Raw genomic sequence first — 17,943 nt, 5'->3', positions numbered from 1 at the left:
TGGGGTAAGAATTAATATTTCAGTTTGGCAGAAAGATTGTAGAATGTCTGAGAAACCAAAGAAAGAATTTTTCATTTTGTTCTAGATGCCAGAGCTTTCCAATATATTGATTTCTTTTTACTTGGGTATGCCAAGTGAGATCTAACGCAGTGGCAGCTTGTAAACCAGTCTGTTCCAGCTATAAGCACCCTTATCAGTTTAGGCCAGTGTTCAGCAAAATTCCCTCTGTTTGCGGAAACAGGGAAAAGTCTGAACCACTGAACTAGACGAAGCGAAGCCACTTGGAGAATTTTGAAGACAGTAATAATATGATAAGAGCAATGTTTTAGGAAAATTAGCTTAATATCAATACCTTCAAAATCCAGATAATTGTCAGTACCCATGTCATTCCCCTACTGACAAACTTCTGACTCTAGGTAGGTTAGATTTGAATTCATGGTCTCTAACTGTAGGAGTGAGAAGGAAAGGAGGAGCTTAGTTTACATTTTGTCATCTCTTACATGAGCAATTGAATATTGTCCACAGTTATGAAATACATATATTTATATATACATATATATATATATATATGGTGTTATCTAAAAAGAAAGAGATAACCATAATATTTTGAAAGTTGTCTGGTTTCTTTATGGATGGAAAATTATTAAAATTGTTTTCCATTTTAGCACACATAATTTTAAAATTTAAAAACCTAGGAAAAGAACAACAAAGAGAAAACTATAGTTAAATTTTAATTATTCAACTAATATTTGTATTCTTAAATTAACTCATATTCAATAAAATCATAATTAGATTTGTGGGAGAACTGAAAGAAATGATGCATGTTTAATTAGAATAACAAACAGGAATAAATAGCTGTTATTTTTTCCTCTTAAAAATAGGAGGATACAACATATCTTATAATATAAAAATTCTACATCAATTATGTTATTGAGAGAATAGGAACTCAGATAAATGAATGACCTTAGATATATATTTTATTATTTATAAAAGTTTGATAGATAATAAACAATCAAATATGAATGAGGAAAATTATTTTACCATATGTTAGGCTAAGAACTGTTAGCTATTTAAAAAAAAAAGAATTTTCAATCCACTTTACTTTCACATTGATTTAAAAATTAAATGCTAAAATTTGAACAACTATTAAAACATGTCATTTATCTTCTCAATCAAAGGGGAAGGGCTATTAAACATTAATATAGTAAAAGAAATCAGAATGAGAAGTTTTATATACTACCTATGTAAAATTTAAAACTTTAAGAAGGCAAAGCAAAAATTAAAAGGTAAAAGACACCTATGCTTTGGATCTGGAATCTCATGTTGATTCCAGGAGCTAATGTGTGGAAGGCTTAGTTCCCCAGGCAGTAAAGTTCAGAGGGGGTACCTTTGGGCAGTGATTGGAACATGAGGGTTCTAACCTTATCAGTGGATTAGTATTCATAATTTGATGGACTGTTGGGAGGTGGTAGAATTTTGGTGGGGAGGAGTCTAGATGGAGGAAATAGATCCCAGGAGGCAAGCCCTTGAAGAGTGGATTTTGTTCATATTCATATTCTCTCTCTTTCTCTCCTCTCTTCTTCCCAACTGCCATGAGGTAAGCAGTGTGCTCTCCTCCATGATGTTCTGCCTCATGAAAAGCCAGGAAAGGATGGCTCCAAGTGACCATGAATTGAACATCTGTGGTCTGAGGCCTCTGAAACCATGGGCCCCAAATAAACTTTCCCTCCTCAACATTATTCTTGTCAGGTCTTTTGGCCACAGCAGTGAAAAAGCTGATTTAAAACAATGGCCTTCAACAAATGATTTCTACTTCAAGAAATGGCTTTGAAAGGATTAACAGAAAGGCAGGCAGAGTTTATTCAAGATTTTTCATTGCAGTCTTGTCCACAAGGAAGAAAAAACTCCCTAAGTGTCTAACAACAGAGAAATGGTTATGTAAATTACAGTGAGCATATTATAGAATATTGTTCAGGCATAAAAATGTTTTGGAGCAGTATGTGAAAGCACAGTGAAAGGCGTTCAATATGCTCTCCATTATGTAAAAGAAACAACCTGTGAGCCAGGCATAAAAAAAAAAATATTTTGCACAAAATATTCAGTAATGTTATTGAGGTTAACACTCAAATGGGTTAAATAATGATTTTGTTTTGCTTTCTTCTATTTTCCAACTTATCTGTGGTAAGCATATTGTTAGTTTATTCTTACAGAAAATATTAAATCTTACGCTTAAGGAAGAACTTAGGCAACCCTCCCCTAATGATGCAGGATTCCGTTTGTTTGCTGGGTTAGCCGGGGGAGCATTCCCGGGCAGTACTCACCCACGACCTCCGCAATCATGAAGATGAAGCATATCGCCGAGGCCGCGCAGAGTTTCCACTTGGCGTGCGCTTGCTCCTTCACCCTGCTCTCGGTGGCCTTGGAGTTACTGTGGCAGTGATAAATGCCTCCTGCCTCAGGTGCCTCTGGCTTCTCTCCAAGACATTGATCTTTATTCACAGGTTTCTGTTGGAGTTCTGCACTGTGGTTGGGTTTGACAGAAGCAAGAAGTGAGCATCATTGCAAACCCCTCGCAGAGCTGCTGTTAGGAAGTTTGCTAACCAGCCCGGAAGTTTTAGTTCACAGATCCCGCTACAAGAAAGTATCGAGTGTTTGGAGCAAGCAAGGCATTCCCTTCTGTATCCACAGTGCTTCAGCGAAAACATTTTCTTATCCATATCAACCAATGATTAAGAGACATCAAAGAGCAGAAAAAAGAGGAAGATCGACTTTAATGCAAGACTTCTCCAGTTATTTCACTTGGAACTGGGCGATAATAAAATCTACCAGGGGACATTGCATGCTATGTTTATGTGAGCTTGACTGAGGATTCAGGCACATGACAGCCCGGGTTACTATTTGTCCTTCTGAGTCCGTAGGGACCTTCAAAAACTTTCTTACCACCACTATTTGGTAGACAAACTCTACCAATCAACGTCATGCTGAGAGTGAAACCTGCTCACCCTTCTCAAAGTAGGCAGTGAGTATCAGTTCTGCCAGAGCATAAAGTGTGATTTAGAGCCATTCATGAAATCCTAGAATTTCATAAATAGAAAGATTGTAGACAGCATTTAATCCAACTGCAGAATTTCTCAGCTGAAGTAACTGAGGTTCAGAGAGGTTAAGTAACTGGTGGAGGTTCAATGGTGAGGAAATGATAGGGCAGAAAGGCCAACCCATTGTCCTTCTACCATTCCATGTGCTGCTTCCCTATCTCAGTATCAGTATGCCTAAAACCCATTTTTACTCATGGAGATATCAGTGTCCAAGGATCTTAAACTAATAAGATTTTTAAATTTTAAAATAAACTTATTTGAAAATATTAATGAGATTATTGGAATTAAGAACCTCACAGTTCTAGATCTGAAAGGAAAAAAAGAAGGGGGGGGTCAGTGAAGGAAGGAAGGAAGGAGAAAGAAAAATGAAAGAAAGAACAGGGCAATAAATTAGCTTCTGCTTGAGAAGTGATTTCATTTGGCTTATTACCATTAAAAACCTGATGGTTTGAGTTTAGCTGATTATTATTATGTGGTCTCTAACATTATATCATATTTTTGGAATGAATAAGCAATAGATAGATAGATAGATAGATAGGCAGACATATTCATTATAGAAAATCTAGACTCACAAAAAAGCACAAAACCAAGAGAAAAATTGCTGGTAATCATACCAGTAGTTTAGATTTGAATTCATGGTCTCTAACTGTAGGAGTGAGAAGGAAAGGAGGAGCTTATTTTACATGACACTCTATATTAAATATAAAGTTAAAAGTAATGATATAGAAGATTTAACACTGATAAGATTGTAACTATGTAGAACTAGGAATCAGGATCCTCTGTTAGGATCCTGCTGTGATCCTGTCATTCATATCCACTGAGTTGCAATCACGTGGTTTTGGGTAGAATTTACCCTATTCTCAGCTATCAGAGTCAGCCTGGTTGGATTTAGCATTGGATATGATATTTATATGTGTCTCTGTGTGTATTCATTGGGAGACACTAGCTAACAGTCTTCAGTGGTTCCCAAAAGGGTCCATGACCCCACAAGAAGTTAAAAAACAAAGTTAAAATACATTCCTCATCACTTCATTAAAGCAACATGATCTAAATGTCTCTAGATGCAGAACAGGCTCTGGATCTAAAAAACAATGGGAATTCTAAGAAGTATTATTTTAAAGGGTTATAAAAATAGTAAATGCTATGAGGCATCAAAAAATGAAATATGAATTTGCTATTAATGAATAAAACCCAATAGATTCTCATGCATTCAAATGTGGTCAAAACTTTGAAGAGTCGGAATAATAGGCCGAAGTGCATCAAGAAGAAAAGATAGAGGAGCAAAGATAAAAGAAACATTAGAAATTTTATGCAAGTAGTCTTGAACTGAATTAATCTGTTTAAATGGGATTTAGAAAATGAAGCTTTATTTGTATAATCTTAGGTATGTTTTTATTTTTATTTTTTATTTTATTTTGTTTGGTGATAGAAGTTAAGCCCTTTGCTTTTATATCTCTGAAATGGAGTTGGCAATGTTATGTTTTACTCTCTCATTCCATATATGGAGAATATGCGATATAACTACACCTGCTTTTTAATTTTCATAATACTTCTCCCAAGAACCTCAAATCACTATTCCTGTTAGAAAAGGCAACAAAGGCCTTGATCTCACCATGCATTTCCCAACACTTCATTCATTCATTCAGTGACTCTTGTTGCATGCTTAAGATGCACCCTCACTCTCAGAGGGATTGATGATACTGTATCCTATGAAACAAGCAAAGATTCTGATGTAAGAGTTTATATCCAGAAAATAGAGACAAACAGCAACTGCATCAATGGTAACAGAGGCTATGTATAATGGACAGGGACTGGGAGAGTGAAGAGGAAGACACTTGGTTTTTTAATTAAATATATTTTTAACTTATAATTAAAAAAATTATTCATATTATTGGGCCAACATGATGTTTTGATACTTGAATACATTTTATAATGTTTAAATCAGGTTAAATATAACTATCTCCTCAAACTTTTATTCTTTCTTTATGTTGAAAACATTCAAAATCCTTTCTAATAGCTTTTAGAAATACATTACACAGTTGTTATCGGTTGTTATCTGTAGTCAACTTCCATGCAATAGCTACTCAAGAAGAAGAGGTAAAGAAAGGCCCCTCTATAGAGGTGATGTCTTATCAGCAAGTTACAGGATGATCAGAAGATTTATGTGAACAAAAAATATCACCAGAAGAGGGTGTCATTGCTACAGATGCACAAAGGCAAGAAAGATACTCTCTTGCTCAAAAGGTTAGCTTGAACAGAAAGGAAAAGACACCATTGACTCCTACAGCATTGTATTGGTCACCTTTGCATCACTATGACCAAAATACCTATCAAGAACAACATAGAGAAGAAAAAGTTTATTTTGGCTCATAGTTTCAGAGGTTCAGTCATGTTCAGCCAATACCTTAGCTCTGGGCCCAAGATGAGGAAGAATATCATGGCAGAAGGGTGTTATGGAATGATGCTTTTCTGCTTGTGGTGGTCAGGAAGCAGAGAGAGGGAAGTGGGAAGAGGCCAAATGGAAAATTTTGAGCAGGGAAGTACCTTTATGTGGTTTGCATTTCTAAAGCACTTTAGGGTACTTCTTGGGTGGCTGGAGTATAGAGGGGCAAACCATGAAGATCCTTTAGGAGATGACTACAGCCCAGACACTGGCAGTTCAGACCATGTGGAGACAATGAAAATGCAAAATAGACATAGTTGAGTGATATTTAGGAGATACAATCAACAGGTCTTGCTAATCTACAATGTCAGTTAAAGGGAACAAGAGAAGGGAGGGACTTAAAGATGTCTCATAAGTTTCTATTTAGAGCATCAAGAAGATGGGCATACAGATTCCTGAGATGGGGTTAAGTAGATGACAATAGTGTGGAGGCTGAGGACTTGGGTGCTGGCATCCCATCACCTAAGATGAACTCCCATCCAGTCTTACCATTCACTAATCTTATAACTGTGGGATAATTACTTAACCTCTCTGTGCTTTAATTTCCTCATGATAGCATATCTAGGGTAGCTGTGATATGTAGCTAGTTCATATAAATACTTCAAATGTGTCTGGAACAAGATAAGTGCACATTTTTTTAAAGTTGTTCTTAAATAATGGAACTGAATTTTATTATTGCCATTGTTCTTCCAAAAGAATAAAGTATATTTGAAAACAACTTTTGGAATAAGCACTTTTATAATTAAGCCTTTATTACAGTTTGGATGTGAGGGGTCCCCAAAAAGCTCATGTATGAGACAAAGCATAAAAACTTAGAAGTGAAGTGTTTGGGCTATGAGAACCTTAATCTGATCAACAAATTAATCCCATGATAGGATTAACTGAGTGGGAACTGAAGACAGGAAGTATGCAGCTGGAGGAGGTGGAGCATTGGGGGCGAGCCTTTGGGGTACATAGTTTATATCTGGAAAGTGGGATCTCCCTGCTTTCTGATTATCATGTGAGCTGCTTCTCTCCACCACACTCTTCTGTAGTGATGTTCTGTCTGCCTCACTTCAAGCCCCTAAGGATGGAGGTGGTTATCAATGGACTGGGACCTCTGAAACCGTGAGTCTCCAAATAAACTTTTCCTCCTCTACAATTCTTTCAGTCACAGCAGCGAAAAAGCTGACTCAAACATCCTTGAATAATCAAAAAACAAAACTTTTTTGGTTGTCCCTTTGACTGCACTCTTTATTCTAGCTTACTCCAGTGACAACAAGATTGGAGATGGACTCTCTATTCCTAAAGAAGAATAAATGTCACAGCGGGAGAGAACATTTCTATAATTCCTTAGCGTATCTTGGTTTCTGCCTCCCCTGTTTAACTACTCTCCTTGTCTTCCCTGAGATAATCCTTGAGATAATCCTGCATTTTCAGAGCATGGAAGCCTTTCTCAAACATAGTAGATGTCCAGTACATATGTGTTGGGATTCTATCTCACTTAATGTTTGTGAAATAAATGAGTGATGTGAAAGAAGCAGTTTGAGGAGAGAAAGTAGTAGTTTAGGGGAAACAGGGGGACAGACATGTTCACATAATTAGATGTAACTTCTTATCCTGGAAATTAACCAATCATCCACCTTTTAGCAGTTTTATTAAGATAAAATTCACCTACCATGCAAAGGAACGACCCATTTAATATATATAACATAATGATTTTTAGCATATTCAGAGTTGGATGGTCAGCACCCAAAAGAAGAAACGCTTTATCCATTAGCAGTAATTTTCCAGTCTCCTGACATTCATCTCTTCAGGCAACCACTAATTACATTCTGTCTTTATACATTTGCGTTTTACATAAATGGAGTGAATTGCTTCTTTCATTCAGCATAATGTGTTCATGGTTCATCCATGATATAGCAAATCACTACATCAATATTTCATTATTTTTATTTCCGAGTAATACTCCCTGGAATGTATATATAATATTTCATATATTTGTTAATTGTTTCCTTTGGTGGTTCAGGGGAATAATTATGAATAATACTTCTATGAAATTTTTATGCAAGTTATTTATTTCTCTTGAATAAATACCTAGGGATGGAATTCTTGTGTCATAACGTAACTATGTTGAACACCTTGTGAAACTACCAGACTGTCTTTCAAAGCACTGTACCATTTTACATTCCCACACACAACATATGAGAACTCCTATTTTTTCATATCCTTGCCAACACTTGTTATTGTTTTATTTTATTTTTTCTTTAGTGTAAACATCCTAGTGGTTATGAAGTAGTTATCTCACTGTGATTTTGATTATTATTTCCCTGATGACTAATGATATTGAGCATATTTAATGTGTTTTAACATGCTTATTATACATTTATTTATTTAATAAATGTATAATGTCTATCTGAATTCTTCACGCATTTTTAAGTTCATTTATTTATCTTTAAAATATTAAATTATAATAATCTTTTATTTATTCTGATACACAGCCTTAATCTGATAATTAACAAATATTTTCTCCTAACCCATGGCTGATTTTTCTTGATGGTATTATTTGTAGAATGAAATATTTTATTTCAATCCTTTCCTATTTGTATAAATTTTATGTTGTCACCTATGGTTTGGATTTGTAGTAAGAAACTATGACATAACCCAATTTTAAAAGCTTTCAGCCATTATTTCTTTGAATATTTTTCTTCTCCTTTCTCACTTTCCTTCTTGCATTCCTATTATGCTTATGTTAATGTGTTAGATTCCATACCACATTTCCCTGAGTTTATACTAACTTCTTTTCAATCTTTATTCTTTGTTCTCTTTGTTGCATAGTATCTATTGCTCTATTTTCAAGATTATTGATTCTTTTTCTCTGTTGCATCCTGCCAGTAGAAGAGTTCTACTGTTAGGCCCCTTCATCAATTTTATAAAATTTCATTTATTATACATGTAAATCCTAGAATTTACATTTTTATATATTTTTTAAAATTAATATATTCTATGAATTGATATCCTCCATTTGATGTAACATTGTGATCACATCTATCTTTAATGCCTTAAACATTATTTCCTTTAATGGTTTTAGTGTATTTATAATATTTGTTTTAAATCATTGAATTCCAAGTCTAATATCTGGGCCTCCTTAAAGGCAGTTTCTGTTGCTTAGCTTTTTACCAAATATAGGTTGTTCTTTCCTGTTTTTTGCATCTCATGAAATTTTGTTGAAAACTGGAAATTTTATATAGTACGTTGTGGTAATTCTGAATACTGATTCCTCGATGGCTTTTTTAAAACATTTTCTTTAGTTGTCAATGGACCTTTATTTTATTTATTTATATGTGGTGCTGAGAAGCAAACCCAGTGCCTCTCACATGCTAGGCAAGTACTCTACCACTGAGCCACAACCCCAGCCTCCTTGTTGACTTTTTATTATTGCTTACTTATTTATTTGTTTAGTGACTTGGCTTGTCTAGTATAGTGGAATCTATTTTATCTGGCTTTATTCTATGTGCAGACTCTGTTGTCATGCCTCTTAGATACATTGTTGACCACATGCAGTCATCCTTATCCTTCTTTCATCCCTTGAGGATGGAGACTATTTTGGTTGTGTTCATTTTGACTGCTTCTTTTCATGGCCTCAATATTAAGCTTCTGATTACTCTGCCTATATTGGTATTATTCTCAGATTCTGGCCTCTTTAATTGCTTGATGACTACTCCACAGTTTTCAACAATGCCTTGAGACACAAAATGTTCCAATAAATTTGTGCCCTGCATTAGTCAGCCTGAGCTGCTATAATAAAATACCATAGATTGGGTGACTTATTTTATTTTCTCAAAGTTCTGGATGCTGAAACCTCATGATCAAGGTACTAGCAAATTCAGTTTCTGCAGAAGGTATCTCTTGATAGCTTATAGATATCTACTTTTTGATTATATTCTCAACAGAGATTTTCCTCAGTATACATGCACAGAGAGAAAAAAAATGATCTCTCTGGTTTCTCTTCTTATAAGAACACTAATCTTCTCAGATGAAGGCCCCACTCTTACAACCTTATTTAACCTTAATCCATTCTTTAGGAGCCCCATCTCCAATTTAGTCCCATTGGTCATTCAGGCTTCAACATATGAATTTAGGGAGAGCTTAAACATTTAGTTAATAACAGACTATTTTAAGGGTATTTGAGGCTAACTTTTGAGGCTAGCACCAAGTCCAGAAGGGCTCTTCTTACCTTTGTCCTACCTTATCTACTTCTGTTAAATATCTATCGCTTCTACCTTTAACTTGTTACTATAATGGAGCAATCAGCCTATTCATAATTGTTCACCAGAAAAGTCTTTGTTGTTTTCAATAGCAGCACTCTTATGCTTGAAAATCCCTATTCTTTGTTCCAGTATTATTTCAACTTGTGTACCATCAATCATCTAATGGAAAGATACCTGGTTCTTTATTCTTGTGCCTTATTTTTGCACCATTCACCAAGAGCAGATGGGTTGGAGAGTGACCTCGTTCTCCTGGAGTGACACTTACTCTGTAAGTAGAGTGCTAAATGAAGATGTTAACCCCTGGTTTTCTTTGCTTGTTCTGCCTAAAACAGAACTTCTATTTTATGAGCAAGCTGGGACAGGAGTATTCTGAACCTTACTGAGTAGACATTTTACCCTATGAGTGTGGGTTGGGTGAAGAAAGGGAAGCTTCTTCCTTTTTGCCACATACATGTTGCACAGACGTTCTGAAACATGAATCTTGAGCAATAAGTGATTCAAAATGCTTTTTCCAGCAAGAATGAACTATAGCCTTCAATTAGAAGCTGGGAGGAGAGGTATCTCTGTCTTTTGGCTACAACTATTCAAAGCACAGCTACCATCACATGCACTTTTGGAAGGGAGGAGGTAATAGACAGGTCTCGACTTAAATGGCCCTGACTCACTTCTCACTGAGACTTGGTGGGTTTTCTTGAATAAGTAATATTCAATTTTCTGCATGTCTTTAAGATAGATAAATAAGACAGATAAATGATGTGAATATTTACCAGTTAAATCATTGTTGAAAAGATTCCAGCAGTTCATCCCTACCAGCTGTCCCTGCCCTAGCTTCCTTGCATTGCTTTCTTGGCACCCAGGGCCAAGAAAACATATCAATTGTGTATGTCAATTTTACACAAATATCATTTTGCTACCATGAATCCCATTACTGAAACAGGAATTGAGAAGAAAGTGAAGAGTGCACAATAGTGGTCATGGTACCTACAGGGCCCACTATTAAGATTTCTTGTAGTAAAAATGTGTATAAAATGAACTCCAATGACTTTTCATCCTATCTATACATGCCATCAATAGTTGGAATCTTTTGCCCCACCTCTGGAATCTGAATCTTGAGACTTGCTCTAATCTATTAAGGGTGGCAAAAATGATGCTCTGCCAGGGTTGGGCTTAGCCTATCTGAGAGCTGTCAGTGTCCACAGCTGCTTTCTTGCTACCCTGCACTGCCATATAAAGAATTCCAGGCTAACCTGATAAAATGAGTCACCATAAAGAGAAAGAAGCCATGGGAAGAAGAACAAGACCATAGGCAAAGGCCAGCACCTAGACCCCAGGCATGCAGGTGGAGCCATCTTGGACCTTGCTGCCCAGCTCAGACACCAGTAGAATGCAGCCTCCTGGGCAAAGCCAAGAGATTCCACATAGAGTCCCACCCAGATTCCAAACTACAGAATCATGAGTAGTAAAATGAAATGTTGCTCAAGCCACGATGTTTGGGAATAGTTTGTTGGATAACAACAGATACATGAAACACTCCCTTTGTGGAATTACAGGGTAAGGTTTCCTCCAGATTAATTAACAGTAGGTAAAACTTTAAATAGCAATCTAGTGAGGAGTAGAAGAAAAGAAATGGAGGAGAAAAGAGAAGGAATATGAAGGAACAAAGTCATTTATGAAATAGAGACAGGGCAAAATATACGACAAAGGAAATGGAGGAGGTATAGAAAGGAAATGAGCAGAGGAACTGAGGTGTACATGACCTCAGGAGGAGCTAGGTGAAGGATGCAGAGGGCACGTGATGGAGGTGCAGGTGCAGATGAAAGGGGAGTCCTGGGCTGACAAACAGAAGGCCTGGGTCTGCATCTCAGCTGTGCCAGACTGAACCATCTGACCTTAAACAAAGCATTTGCTATCTCTGGTACTCATTGCCTACCTAGTAAAAAGAAGGAGCAGGGTAAATCATCTCCAGATTTAATCTTTTTATTTGACCAGCAAATAAAGATGACTTCAAAAAATACTATGTCTTGAAAACCATGCCCATTGATGAGGTGAATGAGAACTATAACAATAAATGGCTGTGTGAGTGTGTGTGTATGTATGTGTGCGCACGTGCATGCCACAGAGTGCTAATAGTCTATTTTAACAAGAAAAGAAATACTGTGGTTTCAATGACATAGAGATGCTCTGTTAGCAATGTCCTTAGTGTTAAAAATTTGTCACCCAAAATTTCTACCTGACTTAACGTAAGGCTTTGTTTTTGGTGTTCATGACCAAAATAAATTACATCTCATCTTATTGTCTAAGAAATAGCTCTTCCAATATGAGATAATACAAGTGCTAGATTCTTTGTTATATAGTTTTTTAAAAAGCAAACTTATAAATGTCCTTTAGAAAAAAATTGCTTTGCAGTTACTAAAATATTTGATGCTATCAAACATATATTGCTATTCTTTATAATATTAATTTGGTTCCAGGAAACAAACAAAAGCATTACATATTTACATATGCTATTTATGAATAAGTATTCTCTTAAATTCTGTTCCCAAGGTGAATTCATTTCAGATGTTAATTCATTTATTTGTATATACTGAGTGTGTCTCGTAAGTCCCCATTCTGATTGATCTTCCCAAACACGCCAAGATCTCTTTCTTATATGTTTCTCTCTTTACTGTGCCGTGGTCTCAATCTGATATACATTCTCTGATCCTGAATTCTATGCAGGGACCCCCAAACTTACTCCAATTCCATTTTATTGTCTAATCTTCAGACTGTTAACTTCTGGAGGAAAAAAAAGTTCTCTGAAACTGAAGTTCAACCAAGACCTAGATTGTCTTGATGTAGTCTCATCAAATGCCCCCAGCATGCTATTTTTAATTTACCCTTTATTATGTGTATTCTACAATAGACTCTAAAGTTTCAAGAGGACAGAAACCTAGGACCAGGAATATTTTCTTTTCTATCATACATCCAAAATTTAGCACAGGTATATCCAATCAATATTTGTTGAATATGTATAAAAAATGAACAAATCTATTGCATATAGCTCTGTGGGAGTCAATAAAAGGAGTTGAAACTGTAGAACATTAAATTTTGCAATGTTTGCTATAACATATCTATTGATATAAAATAATTAATTTTATGACCAATATAACCATAATTTCCTCCATTGTAGTAAAGACTTAATTGTTTCTAAATATAACTAATACATTTTATGATCTAAAATTGGAGAGTAATTGAGAGAAGGAAAAGCAAACATATTAGATTGTATGTCTATTTTCTGTAAAATAAAAAATCTAGAGAAAAAAATGCTTTACTAAAAATGTTTTCTTCATTCACTTAATGGATATTTAAGGAATCAAATCAACTATATAGAGGATTGCACTTTTCAGAGTATGTATTATATGAGTCAATCAGTTGCTTCTAAATGTTCCCAAATGCCCCCAAGTTGCAAAACACTCAGAAGCAACAGCATCAGGGCATTTGTTGAATATTTAAGGCATGGAAAGTGAAGAAGCAGACAGAGATGTATGTTACCTGTCTAGTGTGAAGGCGTACATCTTAGGGGCTTTGTCATTCACCAGGGAAGTTCGTTCAAGAAACTCCATGGTGGCCCGGATAAGAGCTGTTGTTGTCGACGTTGTTGTTTGATTCACTGTCCAGTTTTGGACGCAAAGCCGCACTGCAATTATTCACACAATTCCCAAGGAAAATAGAAAAAGCCTTCCAGGACTTAAATTAAGGAGCCTCCCACGTCAATCTTCTTAGTAGATTTATGAAATTACAGCCTCCTTGGAACATCACCTGGCCATACAAACTGCCTCCCTGGGAGACTTGCAGGTGGGATCATATGAAGTGTGTGTGTGTGTGTGTGTGTGTGTGTGTGTGTGTGTGTGTGTGTTTGAGAGAGAGAGAGAGGAGGGAGAGATTAAATTGTGCTTTCTAAAAGGTAGAGAAGCTTAAGGGTTTCCTACTAAATGCTGATATAGGGATTTGACTTTCAGAGCACACCTGAGTGAGCTACAAATAGCTACCCTTCTGTACACCAGTCTCTTGGCTTTTTAAATTTTATTTTCCTTTTTTTTTTTTTTTTGCCTCACTCTTTCCTCCTACCTAAAAACACTTCTTCTGGGATTGAGTTCTAAGATGATCTGCAAGCAGTTGTCAGGATTTGCTTCTTTTCCCCTAGGACTATTTAGGAATTTTTTCTACTGAAGAGGAGGACAAGGGTCACTAGTTACTGAAGTCTGTGTGCTGAACCTGTTCCTGGTACAGCAGCTTTGAAACCCTTTGACAGGCAGAAGAAGGGTAGACTCTGCTTTCAAGTAAATAACATCCCTCACTCACAGGAGAACTGGAGTGAATCGTGTTCTCCCTGGCCAGGGTGCACACTACTGAGGATAAATGACTCACCCAGGAAACCCTATCAGGCATACCAATCACAGCTCTCAGGAACGGAGCTTTCTGAGCTGCTCCCAAGAGACCTTCGATTCACAGCTCCTGGTAATTGACATTCTACTTCATTACAAAACGCTTCGTTTCCACACAGGAGAGGGAGCTATAACCCACTGACAAGCGCTAGGTCAACAGCCGGTATTTGTATGTGACCACAGACTTGCACAGATGCATAGAGAGGTAAGTTAGGGCGGAATGGAAAAAGCAGTGAGCCCCTGACCCTGAGCCCTCCTTGCCTTCTCCCTCTGTTGAAAACAGTGGTTTAGTCCCAGAATAACCCTGTGGCCCAGTGTCACAGAAAACTTCCCATCTTGTTGAGTGAAGATCTCTCACCATGGCCTAAGAAGATAAATATCATCCCCTATCAGAAGAATGGGGCTCAATCGTAATGGAAGTTGGCAGTGAGAAGAGAAGCTGCCCTTGGCTAAGAGGAAGAATGTAAGAGCTCCTGTCACTTCTGTGGTGGAACTGCACCTCTTACAAATCATAAGGCTTCAAAGACCATCACGTGTGACCTAAATCACCAGGTGTAATCATATGGCCCTATTGCCTAACTGACTTTTAACTTTCTGTTGATGGTGGGGAACCAGAGAGATAACTCTGGGGAGGCCATCTGTCCTTGAGGGAAATGGCATGAAATTTTGGGTCTTTTACAGAAGACCCACCAAAGTATTTCCTTCTCAAAGTGCTTATCCTTAACTTTGCAAAATAATGGGTTACGCTGTGGAGGCAAAATTAGGAAACCAGAAAAGAAGAATGAACCCACTTGTGTGAAATGGTACCATGCTTTACAGCTTGAATCATTTGTAAGTAGTTTTTAGCACATATAAGAGAATTAGAATTCAAGTGAATTAATGTTAAAAAAACAATAAGGGGAATATTTAAAAAACAGGCTGAAGTCCATTAAGGATAGGAGGAAAGAGGAGCAATATTCATATGTAGGAAAAAGAATATCTAGCTATAGATAACAGGCAAAACAAACAAACCCCCAAATCAATCTGGGAATCAGAGATTCCATACCACAGTTTTTGTCACTAGTATGAACATGGATACATAGACATATATTTATCTGAGTCTGTGAGTGTGTGAATCAGCTTTCCATCAGTGTGAAAAGTACCTGACAAAACAACTTAAAGAAGGAAAGCCTTATTTGGCTCAGTTTCAGAGGCTTCAACATGGTTGGCTGACTTCATTGCTTTGAGCCTGAGTGAGACAGAACATCATGGTGGAAGGGCATGGCTGAAGAAGGCTGTTCACTTCACATAGCAGAGAAACAGAGAGAAAGGAAGGGGCCAGGGACAAGCATAGTCACCAAGAGTAAGCCCTCAAGGACCTACTCCCTCCAGGTAGGTTCCACCGCCTCCCAATAATCCATTCAGTTATGAATCCTTGAATGGATTAATCCACTGATGAGATCAGAGCTCTCATACCCAGCAACGTCCCCAAAGCCCCATCTCTGAGTAATGTTGCATTGGGCATCAAAGTCTTAAACACATTAGCCTTTGGGGAACATTCCAGACCCAAATTATAACAATGAGTGTAGAAGTTATATAGTTGGTCATAATGTGGATTGTCTCTGGGGCAAAAAGAGAGTGAGGGTAGGATAGGATAGGATACAGGGAAGTATGAAGTAGAGAAGGGAAAGAGGGATTAGGAGATCCATGAAAAATTGGGGTAAAAAACTTTAAAAAATCTTATTCTATAACTTCTTCTATGTATTTATGAGTTGAACTATACAAAATTGCTATTATTGTCACAGTCTCTAATATCAGCAATTTAAAATGGTTCAACTAAAATATGTACATACAGACTTACAAAATATATGTGTGAACATGTATGATAACATTCCAGATTAAAAATTAAATATGCATCATTTAAAAGTTTTGAGAAATTAGATACCACTTTCATCAAGGATTTATGCTACTCTTGAAGATAATTACTATAAACCAAAGCATCTGGTGTGCGTAGCGTAAGAGCAGGGAGCAGTGGATTGCAGCAAATGAAACTTTTATGTTAAAAAAAAGGTAAGCATTGCTGCTATAAATGTGGATGCACATAAGTTATGATCACCAATTGCCTGTATGTTATGCTATGTAAATTCTTCTTCACTTGATCACCTTATCCTCTTACAAACTCATTTTAAGGGCAGCATAATGCCCCCTCCCAAATATTTTGTCAGCACAGTTGATGAAAAATTTCCTATCCACTAGCTTGTGGCCCACTCCCGCATGCTCACCAAGGGCCAACGACCCTATAGGCTCCACAAGAGGCACAAGGTATATATATTTGGAAAGCAGCTTGGATCAAATCAGAAAATCCCCTCTTTTGTTGACAGTTGGTTTGGGTGAGCATTATGCTGCTCATCTCAGTTTCCTAGGCAACTGGCTTCCAAACCACCCTGAATTACAGGTTGTCCTTCCCACCCACTCTCCATCACAAGTTTGTAACAATGGAAGGGGCAAAGCACAATTTAGAACAGTTACCTCCAGGAATAAGTATTCTGTCAGCCACAAGAACATCACTGACATAAGGGAAGGACCGGTTTGGCTCCCCAGTGCTAACTCTTGTCAGCAACGGTGTCTTCACAGGATTTTATAAACAGTAGCTAATACTTGGGTGAAAATAATTTGCCCAAGTGTCTTAAGCATTGTTCTATATTTCACTGGCAGAAAGGATGTATGTATTTATGCAAAGCGACTGTGATCATCCCTAGACATGAGTGCCAAGTTCTTACTATTCATGCTTCGAAAACTTAAACCCACATTTCAAAAATGTTTCTTGATGCCACTGTTTGCCTACGACTCTTATCAAAAGAGACACAAAGTATGCCTGTTTTAAAATAACAATGTGGACTTTCATCCCATTTACTTCTTTCCCCCTTTTGTGGTTTGACAACTTCCTAGATATAAGTTAAGTGACCTCTGAGTTATTCAATTTCCCATCTATAAAATGTAAGCTGTAACAGAATCTTCCAGAGTTCCTGTGAAGAGAAAGGAGGTGATATGTACAAACTGGTCTTAGTCTAGTCTCTCCTGTAGTCACCTTTACATAGCTGTGTTGCTATGTCTAAGTAAATTATCTTGGCTGCTTCTGAGAAATTGTCCCCAGTCTTGGCAAAAAAGCTAAGAATTACCCATAATTACCCATGAATGGAACTATCCATTAATGAAGTAGAGGTTATAGAAAAGAAGTCCTGGGAACTTTAACCTACCATTGGCTGCATGGTTTAAGTAGCTCTCTCAAATTCTCTGGATTCAACTTTCTGAAATGATAGCTCTACGCCTGTCCATAACACCCCCTTACCTGTAGAGTGCCATTGGGAGAACAGGGGAAGAATTTCAAACTCAACCAGAGCAACTCTCTACTAAAGAGTCTAGACTTATGTACCCCCACACAGACAAGAAAGATACCATTTCCAACTCCTGCAGAATTTCCTTAGCAAGGTGATTGTACTACTACAGAATAAGTTTTTCAAATGTTTTATTCAGACATGTGAAAACAAAGACATTGGAAATTTAATTGGGTTGTATTTTAGACAGCACTATAAAAATTTCATTTAAATCTAAAGTAAACATATATAAAACACCCACCATTTCCAATATTTCATACATTACTGGAAAATGGACTGAAAGCCATCTGATTTTATTTTCTTCTTGATTAATGAGGACTATATAACTTTTCATTTTACCATTTTTATTTTTAAAGA

At 36.8% G+C, this 17,943-nt stretch overlaps 1 protein-coding gene across 1 annotated transcript in view; it reads right to left on the bottom strand.

Annotated features, from left to right (window-relative positions):
* The window catches only part of SLC30A8 (solute carrier family 30 member 8), a gene marked incomplete at both ends in the record, with an annotated part of 37,376 nt that extends 23,986 nt beyond the window's left edge, over positions 1-13,390 (bottom strand). The window contains 2 exons of the mRNA XM_081266397.1: positions 2,322-2,521; positions 13,320-13,390. Of these exons, the coding sequence (XP_081122523.1) occupies positions 2,322-2,521; positions 13,320-13,390 (271 nt within the window). The remainder of the gene's footprint in view (positions 1-2,321; positions 2,522-13,319) is intronic.
* Positions 13,391-17,943: the final 4,553 nt, after the last annotated feature.

This window comes from Spermophilus citellus (assembly GCF_964194105.1).
Source record: "Spermophilus citellus genome assembly, chromosome: 14".
NCBI lineage: Eukaryota > Metazoa > Chordata > Mammalia > Rodentia > Sciuridae > Spermophilus > Spermophilus citellus.
The sequence above is the reverse complement of the archived record's forward strand: the minus strand, read 5'-3'. Positions and strand labels throughout refer to the sequence as shown.